A 22,036-nucleotide genomic window follows, 5' to 3' on the forward strand; every position below is an offset into this window, starting at 1 on the left:
GCCTTACTTTTTATTTTAACGTTGCCTTAAGTTAAACCTCCCGGCTACATTAGATATTTTGTAGTACAGATAAGTTAAAAATTGAGTCACCATAAGGTAAAGGTTGAGTCTAAATAAGAAAAGAGTTGAGTCTCAATTAGTCTTTTTCTGAGTCACATTATGGTAAATTTGCGTCAACATTAGTTTTAAGCAATCACTTTAGTTTCGTGACTCCTTCCGGGTGTTTGTACGGTGAGTCCGATGTACGCAAACCAACATTTTGGATTAAAATCATTCAATTGGGGGTAGGTGGGTCAATTGAAGGGTGGGAGCAATTGGGGGATGCCCGGAAGTGTACTCTTTCCATAAAGATAAAACCTGCAAAAAGGATCCTCTCTCTATCATTCTCGATAAATACTTCTTCTCTATATAGTGCTGCCCCAGCCTTTTTTTTTAATCATCCCTTCAGGGGTATTTGGTGAAATTTTAATTACACCATGTGTATCGATGGTTGTATTTCAAAGGGAGAGAGGGGGGAACGAGAGTATGTGTGCAAGCATTTTGAGCCTCCAGGAAGGATATAAATCCATTTCTACAGCAAACACACGTATAAATACAGACGAGATGGATGTGGGGGTGGTAAATCTGATGAAATCCCTTTGTTTTCCTCACTAATCCCTTTCGATTTCCTCTCTTGTCAGCTTTCTCTCTCCCCAACCTCCCCCCGTGGGCATGAGTACTTCCTCATACATAAAAGCGTCGGCACTTCTCAAATCACTCAACTATTGTTACCTTTTGTTAAAAAAAAAATTGTCACCGCATTTATTATTTGATTTTATCTCTGTGAGAATTTTCTAACGTGGCTCCATCGTCCAATTTTTTTTTCTTTCAACCCTCGCGCGTCTGTTTATACGGATTAATCTCACAGTATATACATTTTCCGTTTGGCTGTACCCCGGGAAAAAAAGCATTCCCATGCTTAGCACCCCTTTTTTGGCAAGAGGGTGCGAAAAAAACTCAATTCCAGTCAATGGAAAAAGTCATTTAGGGGTAAAACGAAAAAAAAAAACGAATGAATTATTATAATCGGGTGGATGATATAGGGGATGCGTGTGTGTGGAGCTCATGAGATTGCTATCTGCATGAGGAATTATATCGGGAAAAGTCAGATACACACAGTCGAAATCGCGATTAAATCAGCTAAAGTCCTTTCTCAGGGGTTGAAGGGGTTGGAGGGGTTTTTTTTTGGGGTGGAATACCATCAGAGAGATTCAGAGATATTACGGATTTTCCGTCCTAGCGGCGAAATCTTTGACGTAGTCGGGAAGAAAGTCCATCGAAAATCATACAGACACACCATCAACCAGCATCCCTTAATCTACAAAAGGGGTTGGTTGGAAAATTTGTGGGTAAGAAGGGTCAGAAAATATAATTTAATTAAAATCATTTGAATTTAATTGATCAGAATCTTTATTCTTTCTTCTAATTGTTAATTTGTGGGGAATATTCTATTGAATTATTTTTTTTTTTAAATATATTTTCTAGTAGAACTAGTGGTTTGCATACTTTTAGGCGTTCATTGGATGTACTATTAGAATTATCATTATCTCTTCTGTTAATTATTACTTTGAGCAAATAATCTGTTACGTTCTCACCTTTGTAAGTAAGTAGATTCTAATTAATAAAATCCCAGAACTCGTGGCCGTTTTCGGTGAGAGTATAATAGTTTGCTATGCACTTAGTTTTAATTCAATTTATTTCATATAAGACAAAATTACAATTTACAAGAGAAAATCATTTAACGTATGGATATTTCAAAAGCCAAGATAAGAGTGACGAGTGAGTAGAATTGGAGATGCCGGGGAATCCAACTTGATAGTGGTGGGGGCATTATCCAAACTCTCCTCGATGATATGGGACGACCTCTAACACCTCCCCCCTTCGATGAAACGTGGAGACGTTTTTCTCAGTAGTGATCGCTAAGACGCTTCTGTACATTTCGTCGCGTGCGCATTCTACGGTAGATCGGTGTCTGTGAAGGTGGTCGTTGTGTCGGTGCATCTGGTGTACGTGGAGTGAGGGCTAGGCCAACAGCTCCTTGAGAGTCGGATACGGCGTTCAATGGAGTTCCAGGAGAATCAGATTGTGAATGAATTTCTCTCACTGGACTCAATAGAGATTCATCCGCGTTACTCAATGTGCCGTACGAAGATTCCGACGATATCACGATCGGATCCGAAAGCCGTTCAGTCTTCGGTCTCAATGGAGTGTGTTGCGTAGCGGGAGACTGAATTTGTCGTGAATGGGATCGCGTGTTGTATTGGTGAGAGTTGCGAGAAGTTGTTGGGAGCGGCAGAGAGCCAGAGTCTCTATTCTCATCGGAGAATCTGCGCTTCAACTGGTTGATGTGAGAGCGTATAAGTGTGCCATTACATAACCTCACATTGTAGACAGCTGAACCTCGTCTCTCAATAATTTTTCCAGGTGTCCAAGTGAATTTCATGCCTCCTTGCGCGAATATTTTGGCGTACCTCCGCCGATCACCTCCGATGGGGATTTTCCTTGAGGAGAATTTTCATTCGGGGTGGCACGATAATTTGCCAAAAATTGCTGAAGTGCAACGTCCACAGGTAAGGATTTCTGTTTCTCCAAGGAGCGCTTAAGCGTGTCGACAAAACGCTCACATTGGCCATTGCTGGCCGGAGAATAGGGCGCAGTTCTAATGTGTTTGATACCATTCTGCTTGCAGTAGTCCGCGAAGGCTGCGTTCGTGAACTGGGTCCCGTTGTCGCTCACGAGAATCTCCGGTAGTCCATGGCGAGCAAAACACTCACGGAGCTTCGCAACGGTGACAGCAGTAGTCATCGACGATGTTTTGTAAACTTCGGGCCATTTGGAGAATGCATCCACAATGAGAAGGTAATAATCGTTTTTGTACTTCGCGTAGTCGATATGAATGCGTTGCCAGCATCGCGAAGTTAATGGCCATGACGCAAGGTGTGCTTTTACGGGAGTTTTGCTGGCGGTGGCACATTCCTGGCAATTCCGGACACGATGCTCGATAGCGCTGTCCATCCCAGGCCAAAACACATATCCTCTGGCTAAGGATTTCATTCGAGCCATGCCTGGGTGAGCCTCATGCAGTTGCGTCAGTACTTTTGTCCGGAAAGCCTCAGGAATCACCAGCCTCTCCCTGTAAAATACACAACCCTTGATCAACGAGAGAGCATCACGAATCTTATAGAATTTTGATACTTCCCCAGATTGTATGACGTTCCGTGACGACGGCCATCCTCCAGTGATGTATCTCGCAACTTCTTGTAGAGCGGGCGACGTCTGTGAAGCGCGTTGAATCATCTTGAAGTCGACAGGGAGATGAGATGCTACGTCTCGTGCAATTTCGCTATCGATGGAAATATCTGCGTCGATCAGGGCTATGATAACCTCATCTTCTTGGCGACGGCGTTGCGAAGAAATGAGTCGAGAGAGCACGTCTGCATGCCCAAATTGTCCAGTGGCTGTGTACTTGATGTCGAATTCGTAGCCAAGGAGGATCAATGCCCATCGTTGGAGTCTATTCGCCGTGTGCACGGGGATGCCTTTCTTGCTTCCGAAGATGGAGACCAGCGGTTTGTGATCGGTAAGCAAGGTAAATTTGCGACCATAGATGAATCTATGAAACTTTTTCACAGCGAATGTTAATCCAAGACCCTCTTTTTCCACCTGACTGTACTTTGCCTCAGTGTCAGTAAGCTTCCGGGACGCATGATAGAAGGCTTTGAGACTACCATCAGGGAACTCATGGTACGCAACACATCCGATGGCGTAGGACGACGCGTCAGAGGCAACAAGTATCGGCAGTTTCGGGTTGTAATGCGTCAGGAGCAAGTCAGACTTGAGAATCTCCTTGAAGCGCTGGAAAGAGTTTTCGCATTCCCGTGACCAATTCCAACGGACATTCTTCTTGAGGAGGCGATCAAGGGGTACACGAATATGGCTCATGGAATCCACAAATTTACCCCAAAATTGCACAGCACCAAGGAAGCTGCGGAGTTCCTGTACGTTTCGTGGCGCGGGCATATTGTTGATGGCCTCAACTTTTGCAGGGTCAGGATGGAGCCCTTCTTGGTCTGCAACGATACCAAGAAATTTGATCTCTTTCGCAAAGAACTTACATTTTTCCAGTTTGACGCGAAAATTGAAGTCCTGCAGGCGCTGGAAAACAGCTTGCAGCGTGGAAAAATGTTCTTCAGCATTCGTGCTGGCCACACAGATGTCATCGAAATACGAAATGACACCCGGGATGCCTTGCAACATCCGTTCGACGATCTCCTGGAAAATTCCTGGCGCGCTGCGGATTCCCGGAGGCAGACGATTGAAGCGAAATAATCCACGGTGGGTGTGGATCGTGAGCAACTTCGATGACTCTTCGTCGACAGGTATTTGAAGGTAGGCATCCGAGAGATCAACGTGACTAAAGATCTTATTTCCAGATAGACGGCTGAACAGACTATCCGGATCCGGGATTGGGTAGTTGTTGGTTTCCACGGATTCATTCAGACCGGTGGAATAATCACCACAAATCCTGATCTTGCCATTTGGTTTGCGTGCGACTACGATTGGCGCTGCCCATTGAGAGAATTCAACCGGTGTGATGATTCCGGAAGATTGTAGACGCTCAAGTTCCTCATCAATGATGCTTGCCATGTGGAAAGCTACTGGGCGTTTGGGTCGGAAAATCGGCGTGGCGTCGCTCTTGAGATGGATAGTGCCTGAAGCTTCAGTACAGAGCCCCATTTCTGGACTGAACACGATGGGAAACTTGGCCTGAAGTTCCCGGACAGCCTGCGTAGTGTCGAGATCGCGTTTCACAGTGTTGCAGAAAGCACTTGGAGCCAAATCCCACAAACCTAAGTCCTCTATCCACTCAATTCCAAAGAGATTGGAGTGCGTACTGCTGGATACGATGCATCTTCCACAAATTTCCTTGCCCAGAAGTGTGATGCGACATTGAAATTCGCCTTCGACTGGAATTTCTCCTGCCTGTGCATCTCTGACGGTGATGGTGGATGCCGTGAGTGGTGGGCGTCCGATAGCCACCCAAGTATCCCTCGAAATCATGGAGAGATCAGCGGCGCAATCCAATTGAAATTCAACCGGATGATCGTTGATTCGGGCAGAAAGATATTTTCTCCCAAAACGTTTATTGGAGAAAATGGCATTCATTTTTGCCGGCTTCTTGCCCCTTGGCTTTTGTCTCTTGTGTGTAAAATTGTTGCGCTGAGAATTGCCTTTCTGTCTGTGAGATTCACGGTCATCGTTATCTTTCGCTGGGGGACAATACCCAGTCTTATGGCCAATTTTGTGGCAATCGGCACACTTGGTAGCGGTATGTGGGCAGTCCCGTACAAAATGCATTGACCCACAAAGATAACACGGGCGTGGCGGACGCTCCTTTTTGGCGGGAAATGACTTCCGGAGAGCATTCACGTTGGCAGCTCCAGAATCAACTTTTGAGTCACTCTTGATGTTCAGAAGACGTCTGGCTTCCTCCAGCATGAAATCCAGTGTGATCTTCTCCGGTGGTTCCGTCTCGAACTTCGTGAGCAATTGTTCCCGGACGAGAACGTACTTCTCGCTCTGGAGACTGAGGACGAAGATGAGTGACTTAAAATGGTCGGGAGTACACTCAGTAAGGCGTGAAGCCTCACATTGACGATTGACAATGCCTGCGTGTGTAGTCAGATCGTCAGAATCACGGATGACCAGCTGAAGACACTTCCTGCGGGTGCAGAAAAGCGACTCTCCCCTGCCAAAGAGCTTCGTAAGAATCTCGACAGTTTCAACGAACGTGAGCTCTGCTGGATTGCGTGGCAAGAGATTGCTAGAGTACTTCTCGTAGGAGACAGCATCCAGACGCCTGAGGAGGAGACGTACTCTCGAAGCGTCGTCTAGGTTCTTGCCATCCTCCAGGAAGGTGTGCTTGTAACGCTCGAACCAGGTATCGAACGTTAGGTTCTGTTCAGGAGCATGCGTGAACGGCGTGATGCTGCGTGACAGAGCCTCCAACGCAACCTCAGATGGATGCGACGGTTTCACGTCGGTACGTTGGGACCTCATCTCTTCCAGGATCGCCAGCATAGCTTGTAGGAGTTCAGTTTGTTCCGACATCGCTCGTTCGCCAGAATTGTTACGTTCTCACCTTTGTAAGTAAGTAGATTCTAATTAATAAAATCCCAGAACTCGTGGCCAGAATTGTTACGTTCTCACCTTTGTAAGTAAGTAGATTCTAATTAATAAAATCCCAGAACTCGTGGCCGTTTTCGGTGAGAGTATAATAGTTTGCTATGCACTTAGTTTTAATTCAATTTATTTCATATAAGACAAAATTACAATTTACAAGAGAAAATCATTTAACGTATGGATATTTCAAAAGCCAAGATAAGAGTGACGAGTGAGTAGAATTGGAGATGCCGGGGAATCCAACTTGATAGTGGTGGGGGCATTATCCAAACTCTCCTCGATGATATGGGACGACCTCTAACATAATCCATTTAAACGTTTAAATTAATTTAAAAAATGAAAACAATCAGATATAAAAAAATTAGTAGAACTATCCCCTTGTGTACTTTTAGGCGCTCTTTGGATGTGTGTACGAAAAAATCCCATAAAATCAGCATCATCACACTGAGCTTTCAAAGCAACCTAATCCGCCAGGCGTCGTACAACCCCCTTGATTTATCCTTGGACATTTTTTTTCGCCCCCAACCATTTCATAATATTCCGCAGCTTCAGCGGGGGGAGATTTCTCAATGTTCCACCCCTCAAGCATCATCATCGGGGCATTTTTTCTGAAATTCTGCGATGCGCCTTCCGTCCTTTCCTCACACAGTGAGTGTGGACAAAACATCAAAGCTTATGTGTATGTGTCGTAAAAAGGCATAATCCTTCGCGAAAATCGCTAGCGGTGCTCCCCATCCGCCCCCTCATTCCGCCATAACGAACATCGTGGCATTGTGGGGTGTGACGGGGGTGGAAAAAAAGGATGAAATTCGTTGTGTCGGCTACAGCGATACAACATCCTATATCTGGGTGTACGAAGCGGTTATCTGCAGTGTCAAATCCAATTATCCGTTTTGTGTTCGTTCCTATGGAAACACAAGAGGAGTTTTAGAGGTTTATGCTTGGGCAAGGGAGGGACTCCATTTAACATTTTCACCCCCCTCTTGCACAGAGGCAACGTGTATTCTCATGGCTTTGTTTCCTCCCGAAAACTCAAGGGTGTATGGACAAGTTGTTTTTACACAGCACACAAAACCATCCTCATACCCCACTTCTCCACACCACTGAGACATCTTCATCCCTTTAGCTCTTCTATCTATACATATATGACGAGAGGGGGTGGGGGATTCATTTAAAAAGAACCCCCAAAGAAGCGCAACACACGACGACAACAGGAGGAAGAAAAAAAAGTGACCAACTCTTCATTTTCGCAACATGGAAGTGCAGAATGATGTTTAGGGCATGAAAAAAGATGCGTTTTTTTCGCAACATCACAAACCAACCCCCAACCAGACGGACGAAGAACGGAGCAGAATGATAGCGTGGGGGAGGGTTGAAAGAGAAAAATGAGAAAATTCCATCAAAACAACTTTTTACGGGGATCGCACATATAAAGTTTTCTTCTGCAGCATTTCCTCTCAACAAATAACTATTTAAAGACTCATTTAATACAAAGTACCTTTTCCCATTTTTCCTCGGACGTTTTACCACCCCCAACAACCCTCTTTTGGTGTAACTTTGACGCACAAACTGTACAAGGGAAATGTTTATGCAGCTCCAAAAGGAAGTTTTGAAGCCATTAAAAATTTGTGAATAGTAAGTTTGCAGAAAAAAAGGAAGAACATTTCGAAGGAGAAGTGTTAAGTGATTTGTTGGAATATTCGGCTTTTGATTTGGATTACTTTTGGGGTTGTACTTTAGGAGGTTTTAATTAAGAATATTCGTAAAGTTAAGGAGTAAATTATAGGCAAAATACTAAGGTTTTAATAATTTGTTTTAAAGATTATAATCCATCCAATTGAGCAATTGAAAAATAAAAGAATTTGGAAACGTTCTCATTCGGTTTTGGAATATTTCAGGTTAGATTTTATTTCCTTAATTGGTTAATTACGTTCATTACACTTCAATAAAACTTTTAACCCTTAAGTGAATTTTAGTTCTTAATTCTAAAATTCTTATTTCTCTTTTTAAAGTCACCGTTCTTTGTAAAAACGGGTAAGTCGGTTCGGACCTCATACAAAGTTAGCTGGTTTTACAATGTATCCCTCGCGTTATTCTGATTCGGTTTTCAATTTTTGAAGTTACAGTTTGCCTTTTTTCACAATTTATTTATTTATTAATTCTTTATTTAAAATTGTTTTTTTTTATTCTTCTAAATTGATTTAAAAACCCAAACTGATTAACAAACTTTGTTGATCAACTTTATTAGTCAATTTTTTTTAAAGTTTTTTTTAATTTGAGGTTAAGTTTTGTTATTCTAGAAATTTTTAAAAATGTTTTAACTGAATATAGTTATTTAAAATATGGTAGAAATAAAATTCTATAAAGAAAAAATCAAAGCAATTCTCAATAGCCACAAACAGGTAATCTTTTAGTCACAATCCCCACAAAATTTTCCCTGAAAAACCCACCAACAACTCTTTGCCACTTGGGTATAATTAGTTCAATTTTCATTATTTTTTTCACAATTAAAACAAATTTAATCAAATCCAACCAAATCTGTGCAATTAAGTGGTCATTGCAGCTAATAAATCAATAATAAATCCAACTCAGCTCATCAGAAATATCGTATCAAAAGCCAGGTATACAATTTTCCCGCTAATTAATTATCTGGCCACGAAAAAAAAAATGATTAACGTCCATGATTACCAATTTTCGCTCTGTGGGAAATTTTATTATGTTGCAAATTTTAAATGAAAATCATTTTCACTGCGAGGGTTGAACACAAAAAAAAACGTTTTGGATTTGCTACAAAAAATATATGGAAAATGCAATTCAATAATAGCGGTAGTACCGCGCACACATTGGGGGTAGTTTAGCCATGGGGTACATTGAGATGAAAATAAAATATTTGGTAGAATTTTGTCGTTTTGTCACGAAGCGTGCGTGCAGCACATAATGTAGTGGAGCAATTTTTCCCACTGAACGAGGGAATTGTTGTACACTGCAGGAAAAAAGGGACTTCTCCCTCCTCCCACTCCGTTTTTGGGGGTTGGGATGGTGGGTGGCTTCCGCATAGAAAGCATAAATATGCATTCATATAGTCAGAGCGCTTACCCGCGCGTTTGTTGTATACCAATTTTGAATACTAAATGGGGATGTGATGTGCAGAAATGGTTCCAAAAATTAGATGGATATGTCCCGGGGATCATTTCGTGTGGGAGGGGGGTTGGCATGTGCTGGAGGGGGGATGAGGGGGTTTGTATGGACCCATAGTTGCCAAGCACAGTGCGCCATTCGTGCTGTCACGTAGATTTTATGTGGCATGTCTTGGTGGGTGGTGGTGGTGAAAAATGGGTGTGTAGGGCGACGAAGAAAAAAGATAACAACGCATAAAAGAGCGGAATAAATAGAAATATTAGATGGACGTGATTGGGGATGTAAATGGTCGAATCAATATTGGACAGCGGGTGGTATTTTGAGAGCCATGTGAATTTTTCAACCCCCCACAACCCTACATATACCCTCACTCTCGGTAACTAATTAATGGGACAGGGAGAGAATTTTGACTTGTGCATTATTCATCGTGTTCCGGGGGAAGATCTCACGTCTTCCTGATCCCACAACAAAGGGTAAACCCACAGCTAGGCTGCAATGAAATGGGATTCTTATGTTAGCACACCATTATTACTGATTTTTTTTTAACATTTTCATAAATTAGTACATTTTTAGTACACTTTTGTCCTCCTTTCTTGTAGTGTACAAATTTCCGTTCGAAGTTATTTTTGAATTTTTTCTTTTCTTTTTATGATTTTTCTTTCAAATTTTACTTTTAGAACATGTACTAATGTGTACAATAGTATCAACTGAGATTCTGTCTAAATTTTAGTCTTTAAACTATTTCCATCTACGTTTTAATCTCAAAAAGATCCTAATTGATTCGAAACGTTCTTTGTAAAAGCATTTAAAATCAAAAGCCAAATCTAATTCCAATAAATTTTACAATTTTCGTGTACTAATTTTTTTTACGATTTTTAAAAGGAGAAAAAATGTAGCATATTTTACAACACATTTATCCCTCCACTGAGACATTTGTGTTCTATACGAACCATTCAGATAAAAATAATACATGATTTGATTGTTGCGAAATTTTTTACTATAAAATTGTGTACTAAAACTGGTTTTTCTTTCTATTTCTAGGTGAGTTGCTGGAAAATTTAAATTCCTATTGAAGACTACATCTCAAACTGACTGTAACTTGTAAGTAAATTCACGTGCTTGCCCCTCAATCGTTATAAACAGGTCTTATAGTTTTAGTACAATTTTAGAACTCATCCAAAGAATTTTATGAATTTTTTTACAAATAAACACTGAACATTTCTAAGAAAGACATCATCTTTTCGGCAAAATTCAAGATTCAAACAAATTAATTTGCAACAATTCGTTCTTCCCTTATCTTTAAAATAATTTCCCATATTATTTGCAATAGCTGTGACATTTTGCGGTGGATTTATGAGTAGTGTAGCAGTAAAGCCCCGTCTGGATGCTGAATGTGAATTCACGCATGAATTTTGGGTATGCGTTGTGAATTTACAGTATTTATGACATCTGCTTCGATTAGTGCTGTGAGCATGGGTTGGGAATCCCTTCCAATATATCTCTCACTCTTATGTGTCCTCTTCCATCTATTGAGACAAATCTCCCCCCTATGGCAGATAAACGTGTACAATAAACACGGAGATTTCTGCAAATATAAATTGTACACACGCTTTGCTTCTGCGAAAATGGTCAACATAATTGTGAATTATTTATCAGGGGCACACGTCTGACGTGGACTATGTGTGTGTGCAGCTCTCACACCCCAAATAAATGGGGTTTGGGCTAATTTCGCAAAAGGGGTCTTGATGCGCAAAAGATTTTGTGTTGATGCTCTCCTGGAATATCCTTCTCTCTCCTTGTGTGAATGGGATATTTAATTAAAATGAATTTTTCACATAGAAGAACGGACCAGCAGTGGAATATTGATATTAGTGTGTTATCTGTGAGAAATGCACTCGAAAGAGACAAAAAGCATAGGCAGGAGGGGAATGGGGGGGGGTAGGTACGTGGAAGGAGGTCTAATGGGATGCATCATATTCCTATATATTCCGTATAGTGTCTGTTTTTGCATTTGTGATTATCAACATGAGGATACACATCATATATTCACTCTACCGAATTATGCTGCTTGCAATTTTCACTCCAAAGACTTATTGGGGGGCGGGGTGATGCTTTTCCTTGTAGAAGGTTCCTATTAAGGCACGGAAGTATCTCTTCTGTGATGATAAATTCCTCATTCGCTTTGCGCTACTCGAAGAGTTAACATCTCCCAGAGTGTGTCATAGCTGCTTTAATTTTTTCTTTTTCTCCTATTTTCAGGGATTTTTTCTATATGAAATCTACTTCATTGTACTCAGGCAAGATTTAGATTAATTCTACTGAGATTTTTTTCTTTTTTTTCGGGTGTTTTCCCAGAAAAAACCCTAAAGTTTTCTTACATTTCGCGGGAGCATATGGTGAAAAATTTTTCGTCGGACCCCAAGTTTGAGTCGCATAACAGTTTTTTGGTGATTGAGTGGGGTTAGGCTGCGCGTGTGTGTGCACACACACATGTCGCTGCCGGCAGATCAAGAGAGTACGAGTGAGATGAGGCGTGTGGCCTCTGCGCTCGCTACTCTCCCGGATTACATTGATGATGATAGCAAGATTGAAAATGCTAATGATAAGAAAGGAGATAGCGATGGTGGGAGTAGCGAGTGTGACTATAGTGCATTGGATAGTGAGACTGAGAAGGAAGATAATTCGAATGAGCGCAAGAAGATGGATGTTGATCAAGAATTTATCCCAAGAATAAGACAATACGGCGATTCTACTCAGGGTCCTTTTATTGTTTACTTGCGTGCCATGAAGAAATTTTCTCTCGATGTTGTCAGGGTTTCGAATGATCTTTTCCGCAAATATGCGTCGATTAAGACAATTGATCCCGTAAATCGCGATAAGCTACGCATTGAGTTTAACTCTAAGAAAGAAGCCAATCATTTGCCTTTCAATAAGGATTTCTCTAAACGATTCTCTATTTATGTCCCGGCTAAAAAGGTTGAGATTGATGGGAAAGTTGTGTTGAATGATCACATCAACACAGCTGATATTCTGAAAGGTGGCCAAGGAGTTTGCAACGGTGTTGACCAACCCGTCAAGGTGTTGGAGGTGGAACGTTTGAAGAAGAAGGTGGTTGATGATAAAGGAAATGCTTCTTTTCAGAAAACGCCATTTGTCCGAGTGACTTTTGAAGGAAATACCCTTCCGGATGTGCTCCTTATTGGGAGACTTCGTTTGCCAGTAAATGCTTTTACCCCGAAAATCATGAGATGCACATGCTGCCTGATGGTTGGCCATACTGAGAAGTATTGTGCCAACAAGAAACGTTGCGAAAAATGTGGCCTCCGTCATAAGAATGAGGAAGAATTTAAGGAGTGTGCAGCTAGCACCTTCTTGTGTCCAAACTGTCGCATTTTTTACAGAGAAAAAACCCATGATTGCCCAAAAGTGAACATGATCAGGCAAAATGAAGTTGATAAGGCTTTGGCTAGCCGTGAGTCTGGACCACCCAAGGCTTCTGAAAATGAAAATGCATGGCAAATGAACGAAATGGCAAGCAGGAAAAAATTGCGAGGAAATAGGCCGCAAAACTATAAGAAAGATTTTCCTAGTGTGAATGCTGTGGTTCATAAGAACAGGTACAATGGCCTCTACGTGGTGCATGATGACGATGACGACTCTGATTTGCCTGAAGAGGAAGACGATGAAATGCTGGAAGGTGCAGTTGGTGGTGCTGTAAGTGGGGCAGTTGGTAATGCAGTAGATGGAGCAGTTGGTGGTGCAGTAGGTGGAGCTGTGGGTGATGCAAGTGGTGTCATAGTAGGTGGAACCAGTGGTGCTACAGTAGGTGGTGCCACAGGTCCTACGGCAGGTAGTTCAAGTGGTGTAGCAGTAGGTGGTGCCATAAGGAAGAGGAAACTCAATCAGAACACTGGTACGAATAACGATGATGCAATGTTCCGCTGGGCAGCTGAGTACGATAAGCAGAATCCGAGAAATGCAACCCAAATCAGGCAGCCTGGAAGTGAGAGGCCAGCTGCAAGAACGGAGGCAATGGAAACGGAACAGCAAAATGAAGTTCCTGAGGAACAGGAAGCAAAGAAAGCATCTTACGTGGGTGGTTTTAAAGAAATGGTGTGTTCCTTTTTCAGTAGTTTTAATTTCGGTTCTGGCTTTATGAGTTTTGTCGAAGAAATTATCCTTCCTTGGATTGAGAGACGCATTAATGAGTTTATGCCTAAGATCTTTACCTTTTTCTGTAATTAATGGATAGATCAAGTCTAAGAAATATAAAAGTTTTGCAGTGGAATATAAATGGTCTTAGAGGAAGATTGCAGGATTTAATTGTTGTTTGTAGGCGTCTTAATATTGATGTTTTGTTGCTCCAAGAAACTAAAATTACACCTCGTTGTAGAATCAGAATACCCGGATATTCTCTCTTTCGCAATGACAGAACTGATCGAGGTGGGGGAGTTCTAATTGCCGTAAAGAACTCTTTAAGAGGCGAACGCATAGCAATAATTGACGATGAATACACGCAAGCAGAAATGGTTGGTGTAAATATTGTTTTAGCGAACAAAAGCGTTGCGTTGTGGTCTGTTTATATTCCAAACTCCTCTGCAATTAGATTCTCTGATCTAAATCGGGTGTTTGCAACAAATGTGTTTGGTACAATCGTTGGGGGTGATTTTAATGCACATAATGCGCTGTGGGGTTCCTCCCATCAAGATGGGAGAGGTGCTACCCTTCAAGAATGGTGCGAAAATAACAACCTTGTGGTTCTGAATGATGGCCGTCCAACGAGAATTGCTTGTCCTCCAGTTCCTAGTAGTGCTATTGATATAACATTTGTATCACAAAATATTGCTTTAGATTCAGGTTGGGATCAGTTTGAGGAAACCTTGGGCAGTGATCACATTCCCTTATTAATCAATTTTGCCTATTTAAATAGAAATGTGCCTAGTGATGTAGTAGATGAAGATTCTGTTAGGGACGCGCGGGTTGATTGGAAGAAGTATAAAGCGGCAGTAGAGTCATCCTTAGCTACTGTGAATGATCCATGTCCTATAACAAGACTTGATAAATTAAACAAATTAATGTGGGACTCAGCTAAAGAAGCAGAGAACAGAAGACCAGGTAGAGCAAATAGTGGCAATAGTCAGGGGCAATACAGGGATCAAGTATGGTTTGATGCAGAATGTGTGGCAGCGTGGAATGAGAGACTCGAAAGCTTTACGACGTTTCGGAATTCTGGCACTAGAGATAATTTTCTAGTCTACCGCAGGAGAGATGCTCAAGCTCGAAAGCTTTTCCGTAAAAAGAAAAGTGAGCATTGGCATGAAAGATGTGAGAACTTCTCAAGCTCTACTTCTCTGTCTGAGTTGTGGAATATGGCAAGATCATTCCGCGGTCAAAGTCGAAGCAGAAATACAAATATGAATGAGTCAATGTTCGAGAGCTTTGCCGATAAACTTGCGCCTCCGTTTGTTAGTAGACCTTTCCATATTGCCCCAGTAGCTCCTGAAAACCGCGAAACACATTTGCAATACTGGTCTCTTTTTACCATGTCAGAGTTAAAATCAGCACTAAGTTCCACAAAAAATAAGTCTGCTGGCTTGGATAAAATTAAGGTGAGTTTCTTGAAAAATCTTCCAAAGAATGGGCTTGAAGTGCTTATTGGAATTTTTAATGATTTCATGAGTTTTGCCATAATTCCGAATCCATGGCTCTCTGCCAGAGTTATCGCTATACGCAAGCCTAATAAGGATGGGTCTGAAGTTGCACACTATAGACCAATTTGTATATTATCTGCGGTTCGTAAAGTTTTTGAAAAGCTAATTCTGATACGTCTGGATAGTTGGGTAACAGATCTCGATCTAATCCCACAGTCCCAAATGGGTTTTCGTAGAGGTTTTGGTACGCAGAATTGTTTAGCCGAGCTGAGCGCTAAGATACAAATTGCTTGGTCTGCAAAGAAGGTACTAGGGTGTGTGTTCCTTGATGTATCCTCAGCCTATGATGGGGTGCTGGTCGATGTGCTATGCCAGGATCTTGTATCTATTGGTTTGCCTCAGAACATTGGCGTGCTTTTGAGTCGCCTACTTTCTGAGCGGTGCTTGGAATTTTTTGATGGCAATCGTAAGATCTTAAGCAGATCAGGATCCGTCGGTTTACCGCAGGGCTCAGTGTTAGCTCCCCTTTGTTATAATCTTTATGTCAGAGACATTGATAATACCATCTCCCAGGATTGTCTTGTTCTGCAGTATGCAGACGACATTGCAATAGGATTTGCCCACAAGGACCCTCAAGTCATAGCGAACGTTCTTTCAAACTTATGTTTGAAAATTGAATCGTTTCTAATAAAACGAGGTCTGTCCATTTCAGTTCAAAAATCTGTAGCCATGCTTTTTACAAAAAAACATGTCCTGCCCTTTTTTGAGGTAAGATGTGGTAGCAATGTCATTCCTCTTGTTGAAAAATTTAGATATCTGGGGGTGGTATTCGATCGCAAATGTCTCTGGGGAGCACACATCAGAGCGGTTGCGGAGTCTTGTAGTAAGAGAGTCAATTTTTTGCGGGCTGTTTGTGGTCTTAGGTGGGGTGCACATCCGTCCGTCTTAAGGACATTGTACGTAACGACGATAAGATCTGTCATGGAGTATGGATCACTGGTCTTCAGGACAGCTGCCAATTCACATATGATGAAACTGTACAGAATACAGTGGCGATCGTTGAGAATCTGTTTGGGTCTTATGACGTCCACGCATACAGGTAGCCTTGAAGTGATTGCAGGTATTTGCCCGTTGGATCTTAGATTTATAGTCGTTGCAGAAAGGTTTCTAATCAGGTCAACTGACAGAGATGTACAGTTGTGGCAAGACTTGAGGTATATCAAGCAAAACTGCCCAAAAAGCCCATTTACTGAAATAATGAAGTGGCTAGATGAAATTGGTTGGAATGAAATAAATGTACAAACCTATGACAATCTGCATTTCAGTACTGACCGCCCACAATTTCAATTCTGTACTATAATCTGGGAACAGCTGCGAAGTTTTCCTAAGGACATGTGGCAAATTTATGCAAATGGATTTGTCAGAAATGCGCTTTTGTCGCTCAATAGCGAAATGTCTCATGTCATTTATACAGATGGGTCTAAAACCCAACAAGGCGTTGCTTCAGCGTTGTGGGATGAGACGTTTGACTTTGGTGATGCTAGAACCTTGAGTCGCTGTTCTTCTGTATTCACGGCGGAATTGGTGGCAATTAAAATGGCACTAGAAAGAGTTCTTACTTCGAATGGGAATCTGCAAAGAGCAATTATCCTGAGTGATTCATTGTCGAGTTTACAGAAAATTGATAGCCGCTGGTCTCTAAAGTCTCAAGCAGATATTTCAAGTGACATACTGAGGATGATTGGAGAAATTAACAACTCGGGCAAGGAGGTAGTTTTCATGTGGATTCCCTCCCATGTGGGTGTAACTGGCAATGAGAAAGTAGACTTGCTGGCAAGAGCGGCTACTGCTAATGATGTGGGTGATCCAGTGTGCCTTAGAAAGGAAGATTTCTTTAAATCCATCAATGATGATTGTCTATTGCAGTGGAAAGTATATTGGCAAAATGAAGACAGAGGCCGCCTATGTTTTTCGATTCTTCCTTCTTGTGGACTCACTCCGTGGTTTTACAGGTTGACAGGCATTAGGAGAGAGGGTTTATGCCTCGTCAATAGAATCATTGCAAACCATTACAGGTTAAATGCCCATTTATTCCGTATCAATATTGTTGAGAGCCTTAATTGTAACATGTGCAATACGCCTGAAGATGTAGATCATGTTCTTTTTTATTGTGAAAGGTATGTAGGAGGTAGAGCCGAACTTATGGAATCCTGTCGTACAATGTGTCCTGGTCTGTATAGTAGGGATATTTTAGCCTGCTGTTTGGAGATGAAAAAACCAGACTCCATTTTTGCAATTGTAGCCTTTCTAAAAAGGCATGGTATTTCCTTATAAGTTCAAGAAAATAATGGCCGCCCAAAGTGTTTAGTTTAGTCTCTATGTTTTTCTAGTTGTTATAATTTTGTACTTGGTTGTGTCGGTCAAAAATGAACTCTAATGTTCGCTAGACCTACCATGGTTTATGGGGGGGTATAAAAAAAAAAAAAAAAAATGATAAATTCCTGGGAGTGCATACTGTGAGTGCTTCTCAAACTCATGGGCGACCAATTAGGAGATCACATTAATATTCTAAAGGAGGAAGGAATTTTAGTAAATTATTCTGCATTTTGCTTTAAAATGGATAGTGTGTGTATGTCTCAAGTTTTCTATTTTATGGGGTTGCTTTCGTACTTTGAAATTTACATGAAGAAATTGGATTTAGGAATGGCTTGAAGAAGAGCATGTTGAATTTTCTAGTACACAAAACTCATACTTTTGAAAAGTTATTTGTTTGCTCAAAACAAGAATTCGTTAAGAATTTTTCATCATTGGAACTGGGAAGAAGAATATTTGAACAGAAGAAGAATATTGATTGATTTGTAAGTTTAATTGGGAAATATGTAGTACTCAAAACGAGCACTTTGTTGAACATTTCTGAATTTTATGACCGAGAGGTGTGCTAAGGGATTGCCATTTAGAGTTTTTAGAATATTTTAAGGTTCACTAATTATTTTTTTTAACGATTAACCTTTAGAATTTTAAACTTGTGTTTAGAATTCTTTTCATTGTAAAGATTCTTTCCAGAATTTCCTATAAGGGAGTCTAGAAAAGCTGGAATTTCTTTGTTTTTTACATAGAACTTAGCTTTTCTGGGTTTTCTGAGACTCTAGAAATTTCAGAACCAAAAAAGGAGAGAAAATTCTTGAAAGTTCTGAACTAGAAGACATATAAAATGTTTAAACTTCTGAACTAGGAAATACAGAATTTTCTAGATCTTTGAATTCAAAAGTTCTCACTTCCTGAATTAGATTTAATAATTTAAGATTAAAAAAATATTCTCAAGGTTCCGGAACTAGAATTCTCTTATAATTAGTCCTAAAAAATAATAATCTTGAAGTTTAGAAAATTCTGAACTAGAAATCGGAATATTCTTATAAAAAATTTTTAACTTAGAAAAGAGAAGTTTCTTGATACTTTTTTTAGCTAGAAAGCACAGAAATTCCAGATAATGAATTCAGCTAATTTATAAAATTAATTATAAATAAAAAAAACAAAAATTAGAAAAAATATAAAAGTTAGAATAAATCTTAATCAGAAAATTCTTTTCTTAAAACTCTGACACATAATCTAATTCAGAAATTAGATAATCCTAAAAATACTTCACACCTCAAACATTTTGTGGCTTTCCCACCTATTTAAAGCAGTAAATTTTGAACTTTATAGACTCAGAAATTCAATAAACAATGAGCACAACATTTCCCTTTCTCCTTTGGGAAAACTCCCTCTTTTAATCGTCCCAACGTCGTCAGCCTTTATCGAATGTTTTCTTGTCAATTTACCGTCAATACCCCATCAATTCCCATGCAGATTTATTGAGTTTGCAACCATGCAAAAGGTTGAGAAATGCTGGATTTCGCCAGCAAATTATGTATGGTGGAAGCAAAAGTTGTATGCTGAGGATGGATGGTTGCCTCTATGCAAACAAGCGAGTGCAAATTCACATGCCAGACCATTCATCTTTCAGCAGCACTGAAGAAATATTTATGCACATAACCCGGGATGATTTGTGCATCAAACAACAATTGCCCGTGTGCAAAAATGATTTTATTAATATGATGTACGGGCTGTGGTGTGATTGAAGCAATGCACATCATGGATCTAATTAAGATATTCCTCGGGGCTCTTTTGCAGTTGACAACCCATAGAAAGGCTAAAGGGAGGGAGGGGAGGGGAGCTCTCACTCTGGGGTTATGTGGAGGAAATTCCGCAAATTGCAATGTGCCCTCTGAGCGTCAATGAGGGGGCTGGGAAGGAGGGAGCTTGGAGAAGTAACGTTGTAAAGGGAAAATTCATTGAAGTCATCTCTCTCTTAATCCATAAATTATCTTTCTCCCCGGTTCCCCCCGCGCACAACTTGTGGGGAGACACAAAAAATGAATAATAATTTCTCATCTTGGTTGGTGTTTTATTATGTTTGAGGGAATATGAGAAGATGAGAAACGCAGGCAAGTCAAGGAGAAAATTGTGTAAGATGACAAATTTGGACACTTGGTTTGCTGCGGAGTTATAAGTTTTTCGAGTAAAAGGAGCTCCTTCGCATGCCGGGTGGTTTAGTATTACTTCCCATGGCATACCAAACCTCCCGGACATTGCGAGATGATTTGGGTATACAGCCACAGCTACTCATCTTCCCATGCGATCTGCGAAGAGGAATTATCTTCCACCATAAGCAAGTTTTTTTGTAAGCAGAGGGGGAGCTTTTGGCCGCGTTGGAAGCGTGCGCCGATGTTGGCAAAGTTTTGAAGATGGTGCAATAAATCAAATTAATTAAAGTGAAAAACCAACATTATAAATTATCGCAAAATTCCGCACTTGTACGCACATCGCTCTTTTCCCATATATAGGGACGACTTTTTCACTGCCACGACTCTCTTCCTGTGGGTATATTATGTATGATATTTATTAACTTATTTGCCCGACACACGTTTTGTGTGTTTTCTTATACCTTCCCCAAACGGATGGCTTTCTCACTCCTCACAACACGGCCAAGAAGATGGTTAAAAATCAAGATTTTAAATAATACTCACGCGGATGATACGGCAAGAATCTTCAATGCAACACTGTACGTATGCTACCTATGCTATATCCCAAACACTCCTCGCATGATGAAGCAGGAATTGAGATGCTTGGTTTGGCTTTTATGTGTTGCAACTTTCTAATCACTGCAATCGTCAACATTTTCAATTTATCACCATCTTCAGCGTCATTACACCCCGGAGATGTTATTATTAATATGCACTCCATTCTGTGAGTGCACCAGCTAAATGACGAAAATCCCGCTTCGATTGCAATTAGACGGTGTGCTTGGGAGATGAAGAAGCGGGTATTATATCTGAAATTTACCTCCGCCACTCTCACAACACTTTATCGTCCCATTTGCCTTACGAACCGAGACACTTTATGCAAAGTAACATTTCATCATCTATATACCTACCTACGAAATGCAGACAGGCACAAGGGGGAGGGTGCAGCATTTATAGAAGATTAAGAAGGGAACTTATTTTGCTTTAAATTTTCTTATAAGATTTTTCTTTTCTCTCATTTGGAATGGGCTGTGGTGAGGTAAAATCTAGATTAATGGTTTTTTTGAAATAAAAAAAATTAACGAGATGTATTCAATTTGCAATGAAAAGTCCATTAGGGATGTTTGTTAGAATACATCCATATAGATAAGAACTGATTGAGAATGTTGTCTTTAACTCGTTTTCATTGCGAGATTCAATCAAAGGCTCGAGAGCTTCTTAGAAAGATTTTTTTGTGATTTTTTTTTACCAAGAAGTTTTATTTTAGAATTTAAAATAATTTTTCTAAGTTAAGCGCGTTCTCAATTCTGAGCGGAATTCACTACTCAGTCGGGCTTAAAATTTTAAGTCGGTCTTAAGGTTTTAAGACAAAAAGACTTCCCAAAAGATTTTTTAAGGGCTCCATTCATAATAAAATAATATAAAAAAAATAAATAAAAAATTAGAAATAAAATAAAATATTATAATTAAGTCCTAGACTTAACTTTTATAAACTTACTCTCTATTCAATGCAATTTATGATTTATTTTTAATTAAATTCAAGTTCTTTAATCAGAAAATAACACATATTTTCCAAAACCCCTCAGGAAAATCCAAGCCCGACTCAAAAATTTTAAGACTGACTGAAAAATTTTAAGTCAGACTTTAAAATACTGATTTAAAACCTAACGACCGACTAAAAAATTGTAAGCCCGACTGAGTATTGAATTCCGCCCTCTGTCAAATTCTTTCAAAGCTTATAGAATAATTTTAAAACTGAAGAATTCTGCATAAATAATTTAAATTATTAGTTCTTCAAATTAAATCAATAAACTAATTATTATTAACAAAATCAAGGGGTGTTTATCTGGCGAATATTTTGGTATTTGGAAGATCAGAATATCTAACATCTTTTGCTAAAAAAATCCGAAAAAATCCAAAAACGTATTTAGGACTTTGTGGTTTAAATTGAGTTTTTTTTGGGATAAATTTACTACTTTTTATCATCAATATACTACTTTTTGGTTTGATTTAAGTGTTTTCATGCTTTAATTTAACATTTTTAGAATTAAAATTAATATTTTAATTTCCTTGGTGAATCATCCGAATAATCCGAATATTTCCAAAGATCCGAATAATTTCGCCTAGATAAACCACCCTTGAAGAAAATTCTGTAGAAGGTCGTTGTATTAGGGAAACTACTGTAATTCACTTCTTTTTATAGGAGTAGAAGTAATTCCTTCAATAAGAAGTCAAACATTCATCGTGAAAATAAAAATAAAATCCTCAAATTGTTCCTTTTTCAACCCATTATTGATTAGTAGAAAAAATTAATTCTTCTGAAGCGAAATCAACTGAATTACCTAAATAAAAATAATTTGTTCCCTTTAAAGACTTTCCATTGAAACGTATTTTTCTAAAATCCCCACCAAAGACCAAATATAGCGGCATGTTATTTTCCAATCAAAGAAAATGCCTCAATGG

The 22,036-nt window shown here is 39.9% G+C and overlaps 2 protein-coding genes across 3 annotated transcripts in view; one reads left to right on the forward strand and one right to left on the reverse strand.

Annotated features, from left to right (window-relative positions):
- Positions 1-22,036, forward strand: part of LOC129789723 (uncharacterized) — a 274,016-nt gene that overhangs the window by 52,684 nt on the left and 199,296 nt on the right. The window lies entirely within an intron of this gene.
- Positions 1,829-6,519, reverse strand: LOC129789580 (uncharacterized protein K02A2.6-like). The gene has a single exon (XM_055826471.1). The coding sequence runs from the start codon at positions 6,148-6,150 to the stop codon at positions 2,479-2,481; it is 3,672 nt and encodes a 1,223-aa protein (XP_055682446.1). The 5' UTR covers positions 6,151-6,519; the 3' UTR covers positions 1,829-2,478.

This window comes from Lutzomyia longipalpis, chromosome 2 (assembly GCF_024334085.1).
Source record: "Lutzomyia longipalpis isolate SR_M1_2022 chromosome 2, ASM2433408v1".
Taxonomy (NCBI): domain Eukaryota; kingdom Metazoa; phylum Arthropoda; class Insecta; order Diptera; family Psychodidae; genus Lutzomyia; species Lutzomyia longipalpis.

Coding starts and splice junctions, on each gene's coding strand:
- LOC129789580 (XM_055826471.1), bottom strand. CDS start 6,150: ATGTCGGAACAAACTGAACTCCTACAAGCTATGCTGGCGATCCTGGAA.